This window comes from Camelus dromedarius, chromosome 12, assembly GCF_036321535.1.
Source record: "Camelus dromedarius isolate mCamDro1 chromosome 12, mCamDro1.pat, whole genome shotgun sequence".
Taxonomy (NCBI): domain Eukaryota; kingdom Metazoa; phylum Chordata; class Mammalia; order Artiodactyla; family Camelidae; genus Camelus; species Camelus dromedarius.
In genome coordinates, this window is record NC_087447.1 from 47,208,747 (window position 1) to 47,228,986 (window position 20,240).

At 45.4% G+C, this 20,240-nt stretch overlaps 1 protein-coding gene across 2 annotated transcripts in view; it reads right to left on the reverse strand.

Moving 5' to 3' along the window:
* The window catches only part of CLPB (ClpB family mitochondrial disaggregase), a 150,879-nt gene that overhangs the window by 108,138 nt on the left and 22,501 nt on the right, over positions 1 to 20,240 (reverse strand). Inside the window, exons 2-3 of one of the 2 annotated variants that reach the window (XM_064492668.1) lie at positions 19,265 to 19,310; positions 13,222 to 13,273 (exon numbers count right to left, since the gene is read on the reverse strand). In XM_064492668.1, coding sequence (XP_064348738.1) covers positions 13,222 to 13,262 — 41 coding nt within the window. In that variant the 5' untranslated portion in view covers positions 13,263 to 13,273; positions 19,265 to 19,310. Of the gene's footprint in view, positions 1 to 13,221; positions 13,274 to 16,711; positions 17,179 to 19,264; positions 19,311 to 20,240 lie in introns of those variants that run through there. The other variant, XM_010989160.3, reaches the window with a different exon arrangement.

Genomic DNA, 20,240 nt, shown 5'->3' on the forward strand with positions numbered 1-20,240 from the left:
ATGAATAAATGCCAAGGAAAATGTACAAATTGCCAAAAAGCACATGAAAAGATACTCAACATCATTAGCCATCAGGGAAATGCAAGTCAAAACCACAGTGAGAAATTACTTCACGCACACTGAGATGGCTCTAATAAAAAAAGACAATAACAAGTGCTGACAAAGACATGGAGAAATCAGGACTCTCACATTTTATATTGTTGGTGAGAATGTTAAAATGGCGTAGCCACTTTGGAAAACAGTCTGGCAGTTCCTTAAAATGTTAAACATAGAGTTACCATGTGACCTAGCAGTTCTACTCCTAGGTGTCTACCCAAGAGATATAAAAATATATATTCACACAAAAACCTATACACAAATGTTCATAGCAGCTTTATTCACAATAGCCAAGAAGTGAACATACAACTGTCCATCAACTGATGAATGTATAAATAAAATGTGGTATATCTATACCTGGAATATTATTCAATCATAAAAAGGAACAAAGTACTGACAAATGCTACAAGACAGATGAGTCTTGAGAACATATTAAATGAAAGAAGCCCATCACAAAAGGCCACATATTGTATGAGTCCGTTTATATGAAATGTCCAGATAGGCAAATCCATAGAGAAAGTCAATTAGCAGTTTCCAGAGTCTGGAGGCAGGGGGAATGAGGAGTGACTGCTGATAGGACTGGGTTTTTTTTTTGGGGGGGGGTGATGAAAATGTTCTGGAATTAGACAGTGGTGATGGTTACATAATCTTGTAACTATATTAAAAGCCACTTAACTGTGTATTTTAAAAGGGTGAATTTTATGATATGTGAATTATATCTCCAAAGGAAAAAGAAAAGATAAATGAATGAGCACATGTCTGATTAGAGTCTGCTTATCACTCAGGCGGCAGGGTGTGCCTCATATCTAGAGATGCCCAACTGAGGGATGGATGTTGCCCTTAAGAGGAGACTTGAACACTGGAGAGCAAGTGAGGCTGGAGAGAAAAGTGTCTTGTGGCCCATCGAACCCATCAGGGGCTGCACCTGAGCCCTGCTTGACCCTATGAAGAATACTGCTCTGCTTGCTGGACTCTGAACCCTTGGGAATTCCAGAGGCCTCCCCCAATTGTTTATGCTTTACACTCTGCCCCTGCTCACTGTCTATCTGCAAAGGCTGGTCAAACATACAGACTTCCTGGGAGGCCTGGGTGCTATCCCCCCAAACAAAAGAGCATTGAGATGGAAGCCTCAGCTCAGACTCAGGGAGGATTCTTATGTAGCCTTCTTGGGCCTCCCACCCACATGAATGGAGGATCCTGGAGACCAGTCAGCCTGCCTAGCTGCTGTACCCTCCTGCTGAGTAGACTTTGGAGAATAAACAAGGTTTCATTCAACCAATCAATCAACTGGCCAGACTCTTATCTGTACTGTATACTGAGTGCCCAGGCAGCCTTGTGTGACTAGCTGTGGTGGAGGAAGGAGGAGGTGCCATACACTTAGCTGTGACAGCATGGCCTAGGGGAGGAGACACAGGCATGAAGCAACTGAAGAGAAGGGCAAGGAGGTGAAAACTAAATCTGATACCTTTTGGCTCAGACTTTAAGGCTGTGGGAATTTTCATGAGAAAGATCAAGATGTGCTAGAACAAGAAAAGCACATAGTATGGATTCACATTGGCCTTGGTTTCAATCACAGCTCTACAAGTCCTCACGAGCTGCAGGGTAGAAAGCACTAAATCTGTCTAAACCTCAAGTTTTCTCATCTGGAAAGTGGACATAACACATTCTGTTTTTGTAATACGTAGCAAAGAATGAAGACAATACATATACAGTATCTAGTACTCAGCTTCACAAAGAGTGGGTATCTAGTAAATGACAGTTATTATTACTAGGGAGGGTGAGTGTCTCGAAGAGGAAGGGCTTGAGGTGGGCAATGAACCATGAACAGGATCTAGACAGAAGAACGGGGGGAGTTGGGAGCACTGCAAAGGCTCACAAGTAGGAAAGAGTAAGTTGCACGTTTAAGACTAGAGAAGCCAAGTCTGACTAGAATGGGGGTTCTTGAGACAGAGGGGAGCCAGGCTTGGCTGGCAGGAATGCAGGGGGGAGTGGCTGTCAGTGAAGAGCAGAGTTGAGGGGAGGACAGACAAGAGATCTAGATATGACATTTATCTTCAGGTACCTTGTGGACTCCCAGTCAGGCAGACTGAAATGGTTCTCCCTTGAGCTAGAAAACATCTCCCTGAGCCTGGCAGAGTGCTGGGAGGAAACTGAGACCCAGGCAAGCTCCTCTCTGTTTCAAGTCTTACAACCTCCTCATTTGTAAAATAACGTGGTGGCCCACTTCCAAGCAGGCAATTCTGGGCAAATTACTCAAACAACCCAAAGTTTTGTTTTATCATCTGTGGAATGGGGCTATATTACTTGCACAGTTGTAGGATTTAGTGATTAAAGCCTCATGCGAAGCCCATCACAAAGAAGGCATTCAAAAAACATCGGCCACCAATAGTAATATTTAACAATGTTATTAAATATCATTTTATAATATTTAAAACATTTTATAACATACATATACAAACAATACACACAAAATGTATACAAAATTACATTATCAAAGGAATATGCTATAAAGACTAAATAAAACTGAATATACGTGGGCTCTAAAAAAAAGCATTACAGGTGGTATTTTTGTTTTTCGCTCCACCTTATACTCATTTACCTTGTGTTCATTAGTCTGGGGGTGTTAGTCTCTGAATGTTTACACTAAGAGCTTAAGAAAAATGTAGGGTAAAAATTGAATATCCAGAAAATTCTATCCATTACCTCAATTTATTTTGCTAGTTCAGGGGCAAAAACCTGGTGTAGTTAACAACATTCAGTAACAATCCTATAATGTACTGAGCATCTGTTCGTGCTAGGCACAGCACTGGCTGATTTTTTTCATTTAATTTTCTTATTTAACACTCATAGCAATGGTGTGAGGTAGGTTAATCATCAGCCCACTTTACAGATGAAGAATCTAAGGCTAGAGAGGGTAGGCTACTTTCCCAAGGTCACAGAGCTAACAAATGGCATTGCTGGAATCCAAACCTTGTTTTTCTCAGACTCCAGAGTCCTTATCACCAGGATTCCTGCCAATGATATGAAAGCCTCTTTGGGCAGAACCACTGACAGAGTCACAAGGAGAGAACCACTTGCTGCCATAGGAGGACTTCGGGCCTGGGACCCCTGCTCAAAAGGGAGGAGAGGGAAGAAAGCAGGATGCAGAAGAGCCTCCAAGTTCCAAAGTGAGATTTTCTCAGAAGGCTTTTCAAACAGGACAGGGACAGAGCAGGAACTGTGAGGCAAACTGCTAAAGTGAATCTGGTAAGCCCAGTAACATGTTAGTTGGACTGTTTCTAATATTCTTGGACTTCTCTCTGTTCCTCAGTTTCCTAGAAAATTCTTTGTGAGAAAATCCAACTGGTTCCAGCCATGCTAACAGGATTTGTGTTATGGCCATAATTGAGCTGGGACTTTCAAGAAGCAGCACTTGGGCCACAGCAGTGGTGGTGGGGAGATAGAGCCTGACAGCTGTCCCTGCTGGGGGGCCCTGGGGGACTGCCACTTTGTGGCTTCACTGCCTCAGTGGCTGGATCAGTGCCCAGAAGATGTTGGCACACACAGAAGAAGCTGGTAAGCACTCAGATTGGCTCCTAATGTTTCTCAGCAATCAGAATAGCTGGTGAGCACATCAATCCCTTCCCAATATCCCCTGCTCCCCACCCCCAACTCAGCTGCCACTAATGTTAGAATAAGACAAGGCTCCTTACTATGGACGGCCTCTAATGCCTTGCAAGCCCTGCTTATTCTCTAGGCTCCTGGCACCTCTCTCTGGGCTGCAGTCTCACCCGGCTTTTTCAGAACTTCACACTTGCTATTGTTCCTCCTTCCACAGGGTCTTTGTAAACAAAAGCTCCTTCTGCCAGGAAAGCTCTTCTGATCCTTCTTCACCTAGGTTAACCCCTCTCTCCTTCACTTCGGACTCAAGCTTCCTCTCGGAAGCTTTCCATATATTAACCAGAGGAAATCTCTTAGAGGCTCTCAGGAGTCTCTGCACTATTCATTTCCAGCATTTATTACAGCTGTCATTTCGTATCTGCATGATTAACGTCTGAATAGACTTTAAGTTCCATGAGGCAAGGCCTCTACATTTTTGGGTTACCACTGATCCATCAGGGCCTAGCACACATTTGTTGAATGAATAAACGATTGAACTAATTTTCCATTTTTATGTTATTTTTTTCAAGGGGAGGTCAGTCCTCTGTTTACAGGTTTATTATGACTGTAAATAACTACCACCACCATTTGCCTAACTCTTGCCATTACAAAACACTTTTACAACACTCAGTGAGTATTTGTTAACTACTTACATGAACAGCGATGAACAACAAAGCAATGGTCTGCCACCTCCAAAACTCACAGTATTTTGAGAGAAAGAGGAAAGGAAACAGATCATCCATCCCAAGAGAGGGTGGTAAATACTGTCACAGAGGAAGTACAGTGTGCTACAAGGACCTACAGGTGCGTGGAGGGTTAGGGAAGGCTTCCTAGAAGATGTGACACTGATGACCCAAAGGATGAGTCCACCTGCCTGAACTCTCACAAGATCCCGGGAGGGTAGTCTGGCAAATATCATCAAAGACACTTTATAGCCAAGGTCACTGAAGAAACTAAGGAAATACTGACACAAAGTCACACAGCCTAGAAGACGGCCAACACTAGAGGCTCAGTCCCTGGCTAGGCTCCCTTTCAGGGGCATCCCTCCTTTCCCCAAGCCACCCCAGTAGGCCCTGGCTGCTCTCTGCTCTTGGGCTTGGCCCACCGCCTGACTCTGCTAGGCGTCTGAGCAGCTGACTAGCTGTTTCCACAACTCACCTACCCCTGAAGTTTAGAAAAAGCTACTAATCCAATCTTCCCCAGCTGCCTTCCAGGCAGCAAGCGGGCAGAGACTCATTAAGTCCACACTCCAGAAAAGGTGCCAGGCCCTGGACCACTCTGCAGAATTGCTTGCCTGGAGAGGCGCCACTTGAGTAAGCCCTGGTGTTTCAGTATGTGATCTGGACCCTCCGAAAGGGACTCAGTTTCCCTGCAGAGTTTAGCACTAAGGACTATATTGCTAAGTTCTCACTGGGAACCCTATCAGCAAGATTTAGAAACTAAGACTCAAAAAGAGAGGTTCTATGACCTATTACAGCTCATAGAGACAGTTAGCAACTGTGTCCGAAGTAGAACCCAGGTCTTGTAATTCTAAAAAGCCTGTTCTCTTTCTGTAACATTATTCTACCTTCCAACATCCCAATCAAAAAGCCTGTGTGTGTTACACCCTAACATTCAAAAAATCATGCGACGACCTTAGGGAGCACTCATAACAAGCATCAAATTCTAAGAGTGATGCCAGTTAGGCCTTGACCTTTGGTCTAAGATAAAGCTTTTATTTCAACCTACTGCAAGCCACAAGAACATTTACATATTTACTGGTTAAAAGAGCTAGATGTTTTGGTTGCTCTGATGCCATCATTAATATCTTCACATCCAGCCAAAATGATACAACAATCGATAAACAGACAGGCTCTCTGAGGCCCCGAGACAGCCAAATGTATTTACCAGCCAGGGCTTTTGTTAATTAGATAAAATCCCTGGATCAATGTGCAGAACATTTACCTATGCTGTAGCTAAGCACATTCTGGACACCTTAATCCTGGCACATGGACAGCAAGTGCCTCAAGCCCCAAGATGGGGCATCCAGGGACAAGAACCAAACCAAGCCATCAATGAAGAGCTACAATAAATGTGTTTAGCCCTCAACAAAACCCAACTCTTTCTTCTCTCCTGAACTGCAAACTAAATCAGACTTCCCCCCACCCCAAACGTATCTAATAAACAAATTTTAGCTGGTATGAAATACTTTATTTTCCAAAACCATCAAAACAAAGTGTCAAAACCACTTTTAAACTGATCTTTGAGTTTGAGAGGCAGCATGGTATGTACAGTGGGAAGAGTCAAAAAGACCCATACATTCAACTTCTAGTTGACATCTCCACTTAAATGTCTCATTGGCATGTTAAATCCAGCATGTTCAAAACTGAACTCAATATTCTTCTCCCAACCCAGCCCTCCTCCAGCATCTTCATCTCAGTGAATGGCAACAGCATCAAGCCTGAAAACTGAAATTCATCCTCAACACCTTCTTCTGCCTAATCAACATACCCAATTCTATTCATTCACTCAATGTTTGTATACTGAGTACCAACTATGTATCAGACACTGATACTGCTCTAAACATCATCAAGTTCTGTCTAGCTTACCTCTTCCATTGTTGCTACTGACATCTTAGTTCAAGTTATCACCTGCCATCATCCTCTTCAGTCTGGACTAATCTACTCCAGTCACTTTCAACCAGTCTTACTGCATCCACCTCTCTATCAATCTTGTCTTCATGGAGTAACCTTAAAAATTACAGATCTAGATCACGTCACCATGTATGTCTACGTCTCTCTCTCTCTCTCACACACGCATACTCTTAAAGTTCTTCAATGGTTGCCCTCCGTTCTTAGTGAAAATAAAAGTTAACAAGCTCAGTGTGATATGGTCCTTGCTTAACTCTTCAGTTTCATTTCATACCCTCTCTCATTTACTCTCTAGGGTCATCATATTGGCCTTCTCACAATTCCTCAATTTTGCCACATCTTTTCTTGACTCAGGGCCTTCCACCTACTGTCCAACTCAATGTTCTTCTACCTTTCTCTTCATCCTTCAGAGTTCACTTGAATCTCACTCAGATGCTTTCCCTTACTGATAATATACCCCCACCCCCTACCCCTCCCATACTCAAGGTTAGATTCCTAAGTGTCTTGTATTTCACTTTTTAAAAAAATTTTATTAAGATATAACTCACATACCATACAATCCATCCATTAACAGTGCACAACTCAATTGTTTTTAGTATATTCAAAGTTGTTCTACTTTGACTACTAACCCCAGAATATTTCATTATCCCCAAAAAAAACTCTGGACCCATTAGCAGTCATTCCCTATTCTCTGCCAACCCCAACCGCTCCAGCCCTTGGCAATCACTAATCTACTTTCTGTCTCTAAGGATTTGTCTATTCTGGGCACTTTATATAAATCGAATCATATAATATGTGGTCTTTTGTGTCTGGCTTCTTTCATTCAGCATAATGCTCTCAAGGTTGATTCATGTTATAGCATATATTTATTGGTACTTCATTCCTTTATATTGATAAATAATATTCCACTATCATATTTTTTATTTATCCACTGATCAGCTAATAAACTTTGGGGCTGTTTCCCTCTTTGGGCTATTATGAATAATGCTGTCATGAACATTTATGTTCACTAATGTACATGTTTTGATTTCTCTGGGGTATATATCTAGGAGTCTACTTGTTGGATCCGAAAGTAAGTCCATGCTTAATATTCAGATTAACTGCCAACTGTTTTCCAAAGAAGTTATATCATTTCACATCCCCACCAGCAATATGAGGGTTTCAATTTCTCCACATCCTGACCAACAGTTGCTATTATCTGTCTTTCCGACCCTACTGGGTGAGAAGTCGTATCTCATCGTGGTTTTGATTAGTACTTCCCTAATGCCAATGATGTTGAGCATCTTTTCATGTGCTTATTGCACATTTGAATATCTTCTTTGGTGAAGTGTCTATTCAGATCCTTTTGTCCATTTAAAAACTGGGTATTTTATTGTTGAGCTGTAAGAGTTCTTTATATACTCTGAATATAAATCTCTTAACAGATGTATAACTTGCAAATATTTTCTCCCATTCTGTGGGAGAATCTCTTCACATTCTTGAAAGTGTCCTTCGAACACAAAAGCTTTTAATTTTTTTTTAAAAAATTACTATTATTCTTATTTTCTAATGGAGGTACTGGGGATTGAACCCAGGATCTTGTGCATACTAAGCATGCACTCTACCACTAAGCTATTACCCCAAAGGTTTTTTTAATTTTGATGAAGTCCAATTTATCTACTTTTTCCTTTGGTTTCTTGTGCTTTTGGTGCCATATCTAAGAAGGTCACAAAGATCTACTCTTGTTTTCTTCTAAGACTTCTATAGTTTTAGCTCTTACATTTAGGTCTATGATCCATTTTGAGTTCATTTTTGTGTACGGTGAGGTAGAGCTCCAAATGCATTTTTCTTTCCATTTGTTGAAAAGACAAAATACTTCATTTTGAAGTACGTATAGTTGTAATTGCATAATAACTGCACCAAGAGGGCAGAACTGTGCCAGTCTTGTTCACCACTGTATCTCCAGCACTCAGCCAATGCCTAGCTCCTAGTAAGCACTCATACACATTGGCTGAACTAAGTAATAATTTTATTATTAATAATAAACACTCTATAACTCTATGAGTTACAGGTATCATCATTTCTATGTTACTTAGGCTCATAGAAGTCAGGCAACTTGTGCCTTGTTTTGCTGCTTCTCAATTTTTGACTCACACGCTCTCTCCTCACCCGGGAAGGGGGTTAATGAGCTCCTCCAGAGAAGGGACTGTTTCTCCTTCCTCACTGTGTTCCTTCCAACACAAATTCAGCTCAGGGCTAGGCACAAAGGACAGGCCGGGCAGATAAGTAACTAAGGGGCAAATGTACAATGCCCTCCATGACCAGGTTCCTACCTGTCTCCAGTCCCTCCTGGCCTCAGACTGTGATCCAGCAACACCAAACAGTCTGTCATTTCCCTTCCTCACCACATACTCTAGGCTGTTTCTTGTCTCAGTGCCATCACTAATGCTACCCCCTTTGCCTGGAATGCCTTTTTCTATTTGCTAAGCAATCCTGATATTTTAAGACTCTGATCAGGTGTCATTTTTCTCTAGGACATTTTCTCTGGTCCCTCAGGTTGCTTAGGGGCATCTGCTAGGCTCCTGTCTCAGCACTGATCACACTGTGTTACTACAGTCTTCCTAAGACTCCTTTATCAAAGGGAGGAATCATGCCTGGCCAAATGTCTCCTGTGCCAGGTATATGACCCAGCATATGACAAGTGCTCAGAAAAGTTTTGTCGAATAAACAAATGAATCCTGGAGAGAAAGGGCAGGCAGTCTGAAGTCCAAGACTAATACCATCAGACTTCCTTCATTTAAAAAAATACTTAGGGGGAAAAAAAAACAAGCAAGCTAGCTAGCTAGCTTGGGCTGATGGGAGTAACCAAGTTAAGCACTCAGCAGAGGCCCAGCTCCCTGCCAGGAGAAGGAAAATGGGTAGAGGTGTAGTCTTTCACGCAAGTTCATTCAGAAGGAAATGTGATCTTCACTGGGAGAACAGGAGGCCTCACTTCTCCCAGCACCCATAGCTCCTCGCATGGCTCAGCCAGAGCCTGAACAGATGTGCCTTCAGTCTGTCCTGTGCCCTAGGTTTCGGGTGAGTGGTTTCTGAGTCCAGAAGCCAGGCTCTGGACTGAGCCCAGGAGTGGGGCCACCTGCTAATGATGCTGACAGGTGGGATTGGGGCCCTGGATTAGGCTTCCACTCCTGAAAAGCCAGCACTGAACATACGAACAAGGTTTAAGTGCCTTGGGGGAAGAAGGAAATGGCTGCCACAAGGGGAGACAGGAGGTGAGGAGGAAGGGAAGAAAAAGGGACCCTGTCTCCCTCTGATATAGCCAACAGGAGTATGCAAATAAGACTGGATTACCTGCTTCAGGTTTGCTGAAGTCTGTAAAAAGCAGCTTTCCCCAAGTGTCACTGTGCTGGAGAAAAGGGTAAGACATGTGGGGAACCAGACCTTGTCCTTGCCCTGGGGAGGCACACAATTCAGTGGTTTAGGTTGAAGTCTAGCCCAGACCTTCTTTCTTTTTTCTTTTTTCTTTTTTTTTCAGCCTAAGCCTTCTTAATATAAAGAGCAGAGTGTGATGAGTGGCAGACCCTTCCCTGCCCTTTAGCCAAGCAGGCCCACACCACACATGGTTAGCCAGCTCCACATAAAGCAGGTCAACAGTCCCCCTACATCAGGGTGGCTGTCCATGAGGACTCCTGATCTGGGCACCATGTGAACCTCGCTGATTTTCCTGTTTGTGGATTGAGTGCCTCCTCAGTGCTGATGTTCAGCCCTGCTTCTTGCATCTGACCTCTAACTTCTCTTCCACAGCAAAGGATTACTCTCCTGCCACAGGCTGGCAAGGCTCCTCCTAGATGACTTGCATATCCTCCCAAACCAGAAGGCAGGTGCGGGGCAAAGGAAGGGTGGATGACACTCAGCTGGGAGAAGTCAAGGAAGGCTTCACAAGGGCCGCAGTACCTGAGCTGAGTCCGGGAGGCTGGGAGGATTTAAGCAGAGGGTAATGAGCACAGTGTACAGATGGCAGTCTCTGTGGAGAGCTCATACCTAGGACCCAGGAACTGCAGATTCCAGAGAATCCTTAAAGAGGATGATGAAGGTCCCCCCACCCCCACGACCTGCCCCTGAGCAGAAGAGCCTCAGATTACTGCCCTTCACTCTCTAGAGCTCTCCCAAGGCTCTGGGAATGGAGAGGGTAGGGAGTCATCAAGGCAGAGGTACACACAGCACAGAGCCGTAGAAAGGGCAAGGGGGAAAGGAGGGAAGAGGCCAATATTATTTACCTGGTCTGAGTTTTATTCCAAATCTGATATCACTGACCATACAGATTATACACAGGATGACCTCACAATGTATAAACTATGAGTAAATATGTTTTAAAAATTGAGGGGGGATTCTATCCTGCTATTGGTAGGTCTGTTTGGCAGAGCTAAGGGCCAGAACAGATGGAGGAAGAAATTAAGAGTAAAATGAAACACCTGTGCAGAGTCTATGGCGTAAAAAGGCTGAATAAGGACCTGCTGTAGGAATTCGAGAAAGTTTCCTCTGGCAAGGATGGTCAGGTTCTCCTCACCCCCACCTCTAGGCCTAGCTCTATGAGCAGGAAGGACTGTAAGTTGCATGTTATGAGTTTTTTCCTTGATACCAGAGCCTGGGTCACCCTCCACCCCCATCTCCAGTGCCCATTCACTCACTCATAAGCAGGAACTGTTTTAGATGAGAAGGAACAAGGGGTATCCTAATTCAGGCCTTTATCACCTTGAATTTATCTTATTCAAACAGCTTCTTAACAGATCTGCCTTCAGCTTTTCCCCAATTCACTTCATCCTTCACCCTTCGGCATGACCCTAACTGGATCATTTCCCTGTTTATAACCCTCCCATGTCTCCCCCACTGCTTATAGGATAAGAATTTAAAACTCCTAACTAACCATGAGCATTCCAGGCTTTGCGTTTTCCAGCTTTTCTCAAATCACCTTCCCCTTTTCCCCACACCTTGCAACCCTGCGCAACCACCTCAGCAGCAGCAACGTGACACGGCCCCGTGGATAGCCAGCCACTGCTGTCCACCACCTTCGTTAGCTTGCTCCCTGCTCATTGGCTGGGAGGGAAGGTGGGGGCAGGCGGCGAGGTGGTGGGGGAGACTGCTGGGCTGAAGGGCAGGGTCTGTGCCTTGCTCATCTCTGACTTCCTCACAAGGGGTGAAGGGAGATTCTGAGTCATCATGATCAGCAGAGACAGGATAAAAAAAGGCAGGAGAAAAGAAGGTTAGAGACTGGGGACACACCTGAAAGGCCCTGACAGACTCTATCCACATGGGCAAGAGTGAATGTTCTGAGTCACACACACACCATAAATTCAATTACTTTCTGTATTCTTTGGGCAGGGGTTGAATTGCTATTAAGAAAAATGTGTATTTGAAAGAACCAAAATAAACACTTGGGGGCTCAGTGGAACAGGGTAAACTTAGCCTCCCCTTGGTGATGGAAAGGTGGGTTCACAGCACAGCTGCTCTGTACATGTGCTGCCTACCCTGGGTTGCCAGAGGAAAGCAGCAGCCTGGCTGCCCTTAGCAGTTACCAACAGGTGATTCCAGGGTCAGCAAAGACCTGAAAGCAGGGGGCACAGCCCGTTTCCATCCCCTTGCCTCCTTGTACTGCAGCAGAAGGAAACGAGGCTCATCTGTTTCTGGGGGAATGAAGATGCCATGCACAGGCTGCAGTTATGAATGGTTCTTATAACAATAAACTGACATCTGTACTTGGTTTTTAAGATGCATCATTGCATGTTTATTAAACTATTGCTCCATCATATTTATTTGGCTACGAAACAACTCCCAGCCCTTACTTCCAAAAGTGGTTTATTAAAAACTAAGCCTTGAACATTAATACTCAAAAGCACCCTTGAGAATCAATAATAATGCTGCAGATACAATGAAAGGGAATCAAAGCAGTAAGTCTTGGTGGGGGCTGTGGCTGCCTTTCAACACTTTTGTATGTTCAGGCAGCTGGAGCGAGGAAGAGCACCATGGGTGCGCAGAGATAGACTCCCCAAACACTGGACTTCTTGTCTAAACTGTGGACATGGAGACAAGGAAGGGGGTTAGCCTATGGCCACCTAGCTCTATGCAAAAGGACGAGGTTAGGTCTAATGGGAGCCACTAGTGTCACCAAGGATGAATCCCCTGCTCCTAACCAACAGCCCCATACTGATGCCCTAGGTCTGAGCATCCATGCAGGACACAGACTCCACCCTGCCCCTAGTACCAGGCTGAGGCCTGACTTGAGTCCTGTCCCTGGGCAAGAACAAGCCTCACATCTAAATGGCAAGCAGTCACCTTGGGACTAGCTGAGGCGGGGAGGCTGGAGAAACGCAGTCCGCCCCTGGGCAGGGGCCCAGCATGTGCACCCAGCTCTGTAGGCAGGGCTCTCTAGCCCCGGAAGACCTGGCAGAAAGGTCTCACCCAGCTCCCTCCAAATCCCTAACCCTCTCCACGGGTGCCCACCTGCATCCCATCTAGGCAACAAGCAATTACACATGCCAATTCCACAAAGAAACAAGAATAAACTAGAAGATTCAGTGAAGAACCCACAGGATGTAGAGGGGCTTCAAACCATGCCCTGCAAAAAACAAAACAGCTGAAGGATCCAGGGATGTTTGAGGTCAGAAAAAAGACACAGAGGATGACTCTCTACCTTAAAATATCTAAAGGCTGACCTGGTCCAAAGGAGCTCAGGTGACTTGGTGACTACAGAGAAGCTACAGGGTTCAGTTCCCAGCTCAGTATGAGGATTTCCTCCAAAACAGACTCATCACCAGAGGAAGGGGCCCACCCCACTCAGCCCTCCTGTACAGGAGAGCAAGGCTTGGGGTTCAACACTCACCTGCTGACTTCTTGGACATTGTTGGTGCGAGCAGCTTCCATCAGGGCTGCATCTGAAGAGAGAGGGGGCACTGGTCAGATCCCTGGCCAGGACCTACCCCTCAGGGCTGCCTGGAGGGCCAAATGAGACAGTGGAAGTGGAGACATTTCAGAAACATAGGCTTTAACAAGGGAAATGATGCCAAGATATATAAAGAGAAAGCTAGTCATCCCCCGCCCACATAGTAGCCTCTGTTAACTTGTCTTCCACATCTATTACAGAGCCCAAACTCTTCACTGTTCATCCTACAGGTGATCCCGGGAATGTGTTAACACACGTGGGGCCTATGGTAAACAATGTGTGAACTCCTTCACTCTTCATTAGCTATAAAGCTCTGTACGCTTATGTGATTACCACTGTTGTTATTAATCATCCCACTACTTTGTCCCATTTTCTCCCCCACCTTCAGTGTCTCAGCCTAGTTTTGAATCTTGATGTCACAGGTCACAAACCCAGCAGGAGGGACAGGATTAGGAGGAACAGGAAGGGGTGTGAGCACGTCTGAGAGTGGAGAGAGCCTCAACAAGGAGCCAGGAGATCTGGCTCCAACACACTCTGCCCCTCGTTCACCACGTGCTGTGGCAGCCCCTTTCCATCTCAACCCTAGCTTCCCTGGTTATAAAGGAAATAATCCTTGCTCTGACAGCTTCACAAGGATCCTAAGGAAATGAAATGGTGGTTGCAAAATCTGCAAATACCCCAGTGCTAAGCCCAGTGAAGGGAGATCCAAAGCAGAAGGTTCCAGTCCCTGAGGAATCAAAAGGCCTAGCAGGAAGGCAATGCTCAGCCTCGCCTGGCCTAGGCTACCTGCAGGCTGTTGGCACCACCTTGTGGCCATAAGGAAAAATTGCCTGACTCCAAAAAACTCAAGTCAACAGCAGAAGCACAATTCTTTCAAGTAGTCCAATACCAAGCGCCCATGGAGCACTCTATCAGTTGGTTCTGAACTCCATTGTTGGGCAGTGGACAGACATACACAGCCACACCTCAAGGAGTACTCAGTCCAGCCAAGAGACTCACTCACTCAGTAAAACAAGAGAGGAAGCACTGGAGCAGGGTGGAAAGAGCAGATCCAGGCTCAATTCTGACTGTCACTTGCTTGCTATATGACCTGGCCAATTCACCTAACCTCCTGAGCCTCAATTTCCTTTATCTGTACAAGAGGAATAAGATACCCACCTTACTGTGCAGAAGCAAGCCAATTCTGTGGTTCAGACATGCATATGCCTCCACTCCACCCTCACAGCCTAGACTCCAGGGCCAAGTCTTTCGTGGTTATCTCCCCCAGGAAAGACATTATTGTTCTCCAAGCACACACCCAGACAAGCTTGGGCAGCCTCCATCTGGAAGGGGGACAAGCTGTCCTCAGATACTGCTGTATCTACTCCCCACTCACTCTTCAGAAAGAGGTGGCTTCTGCAAGGTCACAGAAGGAGTAAGGAATGAGCTGAGATTAGGAATTCCCAGCTTCTAAAGGGTAGTATCAACTACACTGCACACTGAAGGCCTCAGCTCACAATTTCAAGTCAGGGAATAGGGTAACTGGCAAGTCAGGGGTTGAAACTGGTCATGACTTTGGTCATTACCTATTTTGGTAAACAGACCCTGGTGTCTTTGCTGGGGTTCACATGCCACAAAGTCAAGTCTAGAAACCCCAAGCAACTCTAAGGCAAGATCCTGGACACCTTCCCCAAAACCATCTAAACATACTGGCCTCAGAGCATTCCCTGCTCATCAACTTTGCCCTCAGGATAATTCCAAACCTTCCAAACCCTCCTGCCTGACTTCCAGACCCCATTCCATCTGCTCTCATCTCATTCCAAAGACTACTGTCCTCCAACCAGGCTGTCTACCCTGCTAGCCTCTGTACATGCCATGCTGACCTGAGACTCCTTTACCTTTGTTCCCAAAAAACTTGGCATAGAATATAGTCCAATTCAAGGCACATTTACTGAGTACCTACTAAGTACCAGACACGTTGGTGGACAAACAACGTGAAAGTATTAGGGGAGAGGAGCTAGTATCAACCTGAAATAAGATAAGATGCACTCCCTGCTCTCTTGGAGCTCACAATGTCACTCTCCTTTTCATCTCTTACCTAATCCTTCAGAACTCAAGTTCAAATTCCCCATCCTCCAGGGGCTCTCCGAACTTCCAGGAAGGCTTTCCTGACCCTACTGACCTTCTAATCCCCCAATTACACACTATCAGACCACTCACCAGACCTACAGGCTTAACTGCCTGCACTGTCCCCTTAACTGGCATTGTGTTAAATTAGGACTTCCTCACCTAGCCCAAAAGAAGGTACACAGAGGGTATTCAGAAAAATGTTGGAAGTTACATGCCTAAGTGAGAAAAGTCCTCCAGGGTGCTATTTGAACACCCTTACTTTGCAGACGAGGAAACAGAGGGCCGCTGAGGAGGAGCAAGAGGTAGAACCAAAACAAGATCCCAGGTGTCCTTACTCCCAGTCCAAGGCCCTTCTTTTATAGCTGGCCACATCCTGCTGAATACACAAATGAATATTAAGGTAGTCCCCCTTTGCCCCAAAGTCTCAGAGCTTGGGATGCATGGAATATAGGAACACCACGTCTCAGTCTTTTCCTGTGAGGAACTGAGAACCTGCATGGCTGGACTCATGTAGACCAGAAGTATGGCTCTATGCCTGCCCTCCCTGTCCCTGCTGGGCTCCACACACCTGGGTGAGATGCCAACCTGGGTCAGCCAGCCCCTGTTGTCGCTCTAGGTCTCTACAGAGCCACTTTATCTTCCTTCTTCTGCCAACTGCTCCACATGGCAAGGTCATCCCACTCCTGAGACCAGGCACAGCAAAGCCCTCAGACTCAGGCTGCTGAACTCCAAGAGGAGTCAAAACACCACCACTGTAAGAGTACTGACAAATCATCCTTCACTGTATAAGTGGGGAAACTAAAGCCAGAAAGGAGCAAGGGGTGAGCAGGGCCAAAGCTGGCACTGAAACCAAGAAACCAAGTCTCTTCCTCCTTTCTTAGGCCACGAGGTGGGGGTGGAGGGGGGGACACGACTTCTCTAAACCATCTAGTGGTTGCCCTTAAAACACATATGGTTTCCTGGAGACCTCTTAAAAGAGGAATTGGACCAGGGGAAACATTAGAGAAGAGGACTATGCTCCCATTTTAGATGTTCAGTCCAATGCTCCCATTGTACAGATAAATCAAGTGATGCTCAAAGAAGGAAGGCTGACCTGTAACTGTATCACCATATAATAATAGTTGTATAATTTGGGATATCACACAACTCAAAGGCACTGAGCTCTCCAGCCCGCCCTGAGACCAGATGATGCCTGAGTCCCTCCAGGACTGAGGCTCTGGTGGTCTAAAATCTATAACCAACTTCCACCCTCCAAAGATACGGAGTCAGGACATTCTCCCCGCCTCTCTCGTTCACGAACCCAAACTGTCCCGATAATCACCCTTGTTGGACGGACTCTTGCTGTAACAATGTACCACAAGCGCTGTGGCCAGGGCCCACACGCCCAATCCGGCCCTGCTGAGGACCCCATTCCAGCTGTCCGGTCCAGAGAGTGTGTCTTCCGGGATAGGAAGGTGTCCCCATGTGGCGGCTGCGAAGCACGGGGTCGCGGTGCGTCCTCTCTGGCGCCCCCCGGTGGCTGCCCCTCCTCTGGTGAGTAAGGCCGGCGACGGTCCAGGGCGCCCCCCGACGGCAGCCCTTAGCCACTGAGACGCTCCGCAGCCGCCTGTAGTCACACTCCGGTCGGTGGCACCTCCGTGGCTCCGGAGCGATGGGGACCTAAGCAGCTGGAGGAGGAGTCGCGGCGCCGGCGCTGTTCTCCTCAGCACCAGGGACCCCAGCATCGTGACAGCTGCTTCGACAACCCCCTGGTGCCGGCCCCTGTGCTGGCCACGTCCAACATGGCTGCCGCGGCGCGTTCGAAGACGCCGTGGAGTGGAGTTACGCACTACCTCACGGGAGTGGTAGTCCACAGTCCCAGATCTTTCCGCAGCTGGGGGAACAAAGAACTACACTTCCCAGAAGGCTGTGGAACGCGTGTCATAATGACTGCCGACTAACAGGAGCCCGGGGCATGTTGGGAAATGGAGTTCAGGCAAGGGGGCGTGACTAGAAGGGAAATAGGTGGGATGCGGCAAATCCCAGAGCCTCCTTGCAAGTTTAGTTAAAACGTGAGACGAAATTTCTGACTAGTGTAAATTAAAAAGGGATATTCAGCAGACGCCAATTCTGAAACATGTTTATTTATTTTAACCTTTTTCTCTTTTCAGCTCAGGACAGCTTTTCAAAAAGTTATCTAGGGTAACCGGTGCACCAAAATAGGAATTCCTTTTCTTTTCCTACGCAAGTTTTTTTCGGTTGATAAGCTGATGCCTTGAGAGGGCTGGGCTTTCATGGGTGCTACCTCATCTCATCCTCATGGCAGCTGCGTGTGGGAAGCTGGGCAAGAACTATTATTCCTGTCTACAGGAAAGGGAATTTAGTCTTAAAAGTGGAAGAATTTGTCAGTAAGTCAATAAATAAAGCTCAAATCTTCTGATTCCAAGCCTCCTCTTCTCCAGACTAAACCCACAGGCAGGCAAAGGAGGAACCTCTTCTTTATGCCAGTTCTATCTCCTGCTCCTGCACTTTAAACTTCACATTATCAGAGCCTTCCCTGACAGTTCTGTTTAAATTAACAATCTTCCTTCTCGCATCTTTCTTATACTGCTATTTTGTCTTCATAACACTTGCCACCTGACACACTAAATGTTTGTTTGGTTTATTGTCTTTCCCCAGTATAAGTAAGTTCCACGGGATAGGGGCTTTGTTTTTTCACTTTAATATCACTAGCACCCAGAACAGACTGGAATGAAAAGAAGCACTCAAATATTTGTTCAGTAAATGGATTACTCTCAGCTTATTAGTGCAGGGAAAATGAGCTTAAGAGTGCAGGCAGACCTGGGTTTCAATTTTGACTCTTGTATTGACTACACGTGTGACTTTGGACAAACTTCTTTGCCTGATTGTTAATTTTCTCATTATTATCAAAGATAATGATACCTACCTTCAAGACAATCGGTTGTATTAAATGAGATAATATGTAAACCACCACTGTTCTTGGCTCACAGTAGGTCTTCAAGAAATGGCAGTTACTGTATTCCCTGCTCTAAGGGTTTATTGTATTCCCTACTCTAAACTTCTTTAGGGCAGAGACGGAGTTTCTCATTTCCTCATCCCTTAATAAACGCACTCAGCAAATAGCTGTTGAATGAGTCAATATTTTGAAAGTACTCAATAGTCAAAGCATTTTGATCTTCCTATTTTAAGAGATTCCCAGGATATCTTGTCTTTTTAGCCACTCTCTTCACTATAGCAGCTTCTCCCTCCCAACTTAAGAGTTGGCCACAGGAGGAACAGCAGTCCCTGAGCTCCCACTACCAGGCTGGTCCAAGACAGAGTGCATCTGAGTGTGGACAGTTCAAACCCCTGCTGCAGACACATTTCAGGGCCCTTCAGTTTACTTAGACCTGCATAATTTTCAAAGCACATACCCATTGATTCTCTCATTTGATTTTCACAAATAACATCCATGAAGGGAGCAAGGCAGGGCTGAATCACTATCAGCATTTGGTAGGGAGTACTGAGAGCTTAAACGATCAACGTCTGGCTGAGTGGAAAGTAGTAGGGGAGCATGAGAGAACACTCACTAGAATCAAGCAGGACTCAGTGACTTCTCCATCTTCAATAACCAATTCAAAACCCCCTAGGTCACAGTGGTGACGTTTTAAAAGATCTTCAACTAGGGATGACTTCCTTCTGGTCTGCTTAGAAAGCAAAGATTTATGTCAAGTTCCAGTTACCCTACCTGGGTCCTAAGCTTCTGGCTCTTGGGTTAGGGGACAGAGAACTCCAGCTTTTTTTAGTTTGTAATTAGGTGACTAGGGGAATACTGGAGTGGGGTTTAGGAAGAGGTATAAAGTGAAGGATCAATGCAGTTGCTGTGGTCACCTACCTCCAGAGTAGAGTTGGAGACCATTCTTCTGAGGAAAACACTATTCCTGAAAAACAATGTTGTGGAAAAATGTGTTACAGCTCAGAGTTACAGCTCAGTTGTGACAGCAACCTGGATCCAGGCCAGAGACCAAACAGCACTGGGAGAGTTGGAGAACTCAGGTTTATTATGCCAGCAGGCCCAAATGAGTTTATACTTTAAGGTCTGGACCTCCTCTGTAGGGTTACACAGGCCTTTTATAGGCTGCCAGTTTTACACTTTGCAACATCATATGCAAATAAGTACAACAGAAGTTGACCAACCAGGAACAAGCTTTGTAGAAATAGACCAATCAGGAGTAAGCTCCATGCAAATGAAACACTACAAATGGACCAATCAGAAGTTAGGGAAGTGGACCAATCAGAAGTGAGAGTAATAACCAATCAGGAATGAGAGTAATAACCTATCAGAAGTGAGAGTAATAACCAATCAGGAGTGAAGGAAATAACCAGTCAGAAGTGAGCTCAGGGAACCAATAGAATTCTAGGTGTAAGTTAGCCGCTTTAGAGGCAAAAAGTGAGATAAAGCCTCTGGGCCAGGGAACCGGACGGTGCTTGGAGGGGACCAGTGGTCCTGCCGGTCTTTTTATGGGGCTTCCCGCCTCAACAACAACACATATTTTTTAACAAATAATTTATTAGATAGTAGATAATGAAAGCTGAGTTTTTCACTGTTAGAGAAAGAAATTATAAACAAGGAAAGACAGAAAGCTAAAACGAACCTTGTGGTATTGGATTGGAATTAGGGGGTATCAGTATAAACTCAAGGTTTTAAATATATACAGATAGATCAATACAGAATTACAGATATATAAATATGTATGGGTTAGTACATTCCACATGTTACCTCTCTCTGTCTCCTGAGAGGGTCTGGAAGCAATGATATCTTAAACACTGAATACACCTAGCACCCAGATCTAAACACTGCCGTCCAATAA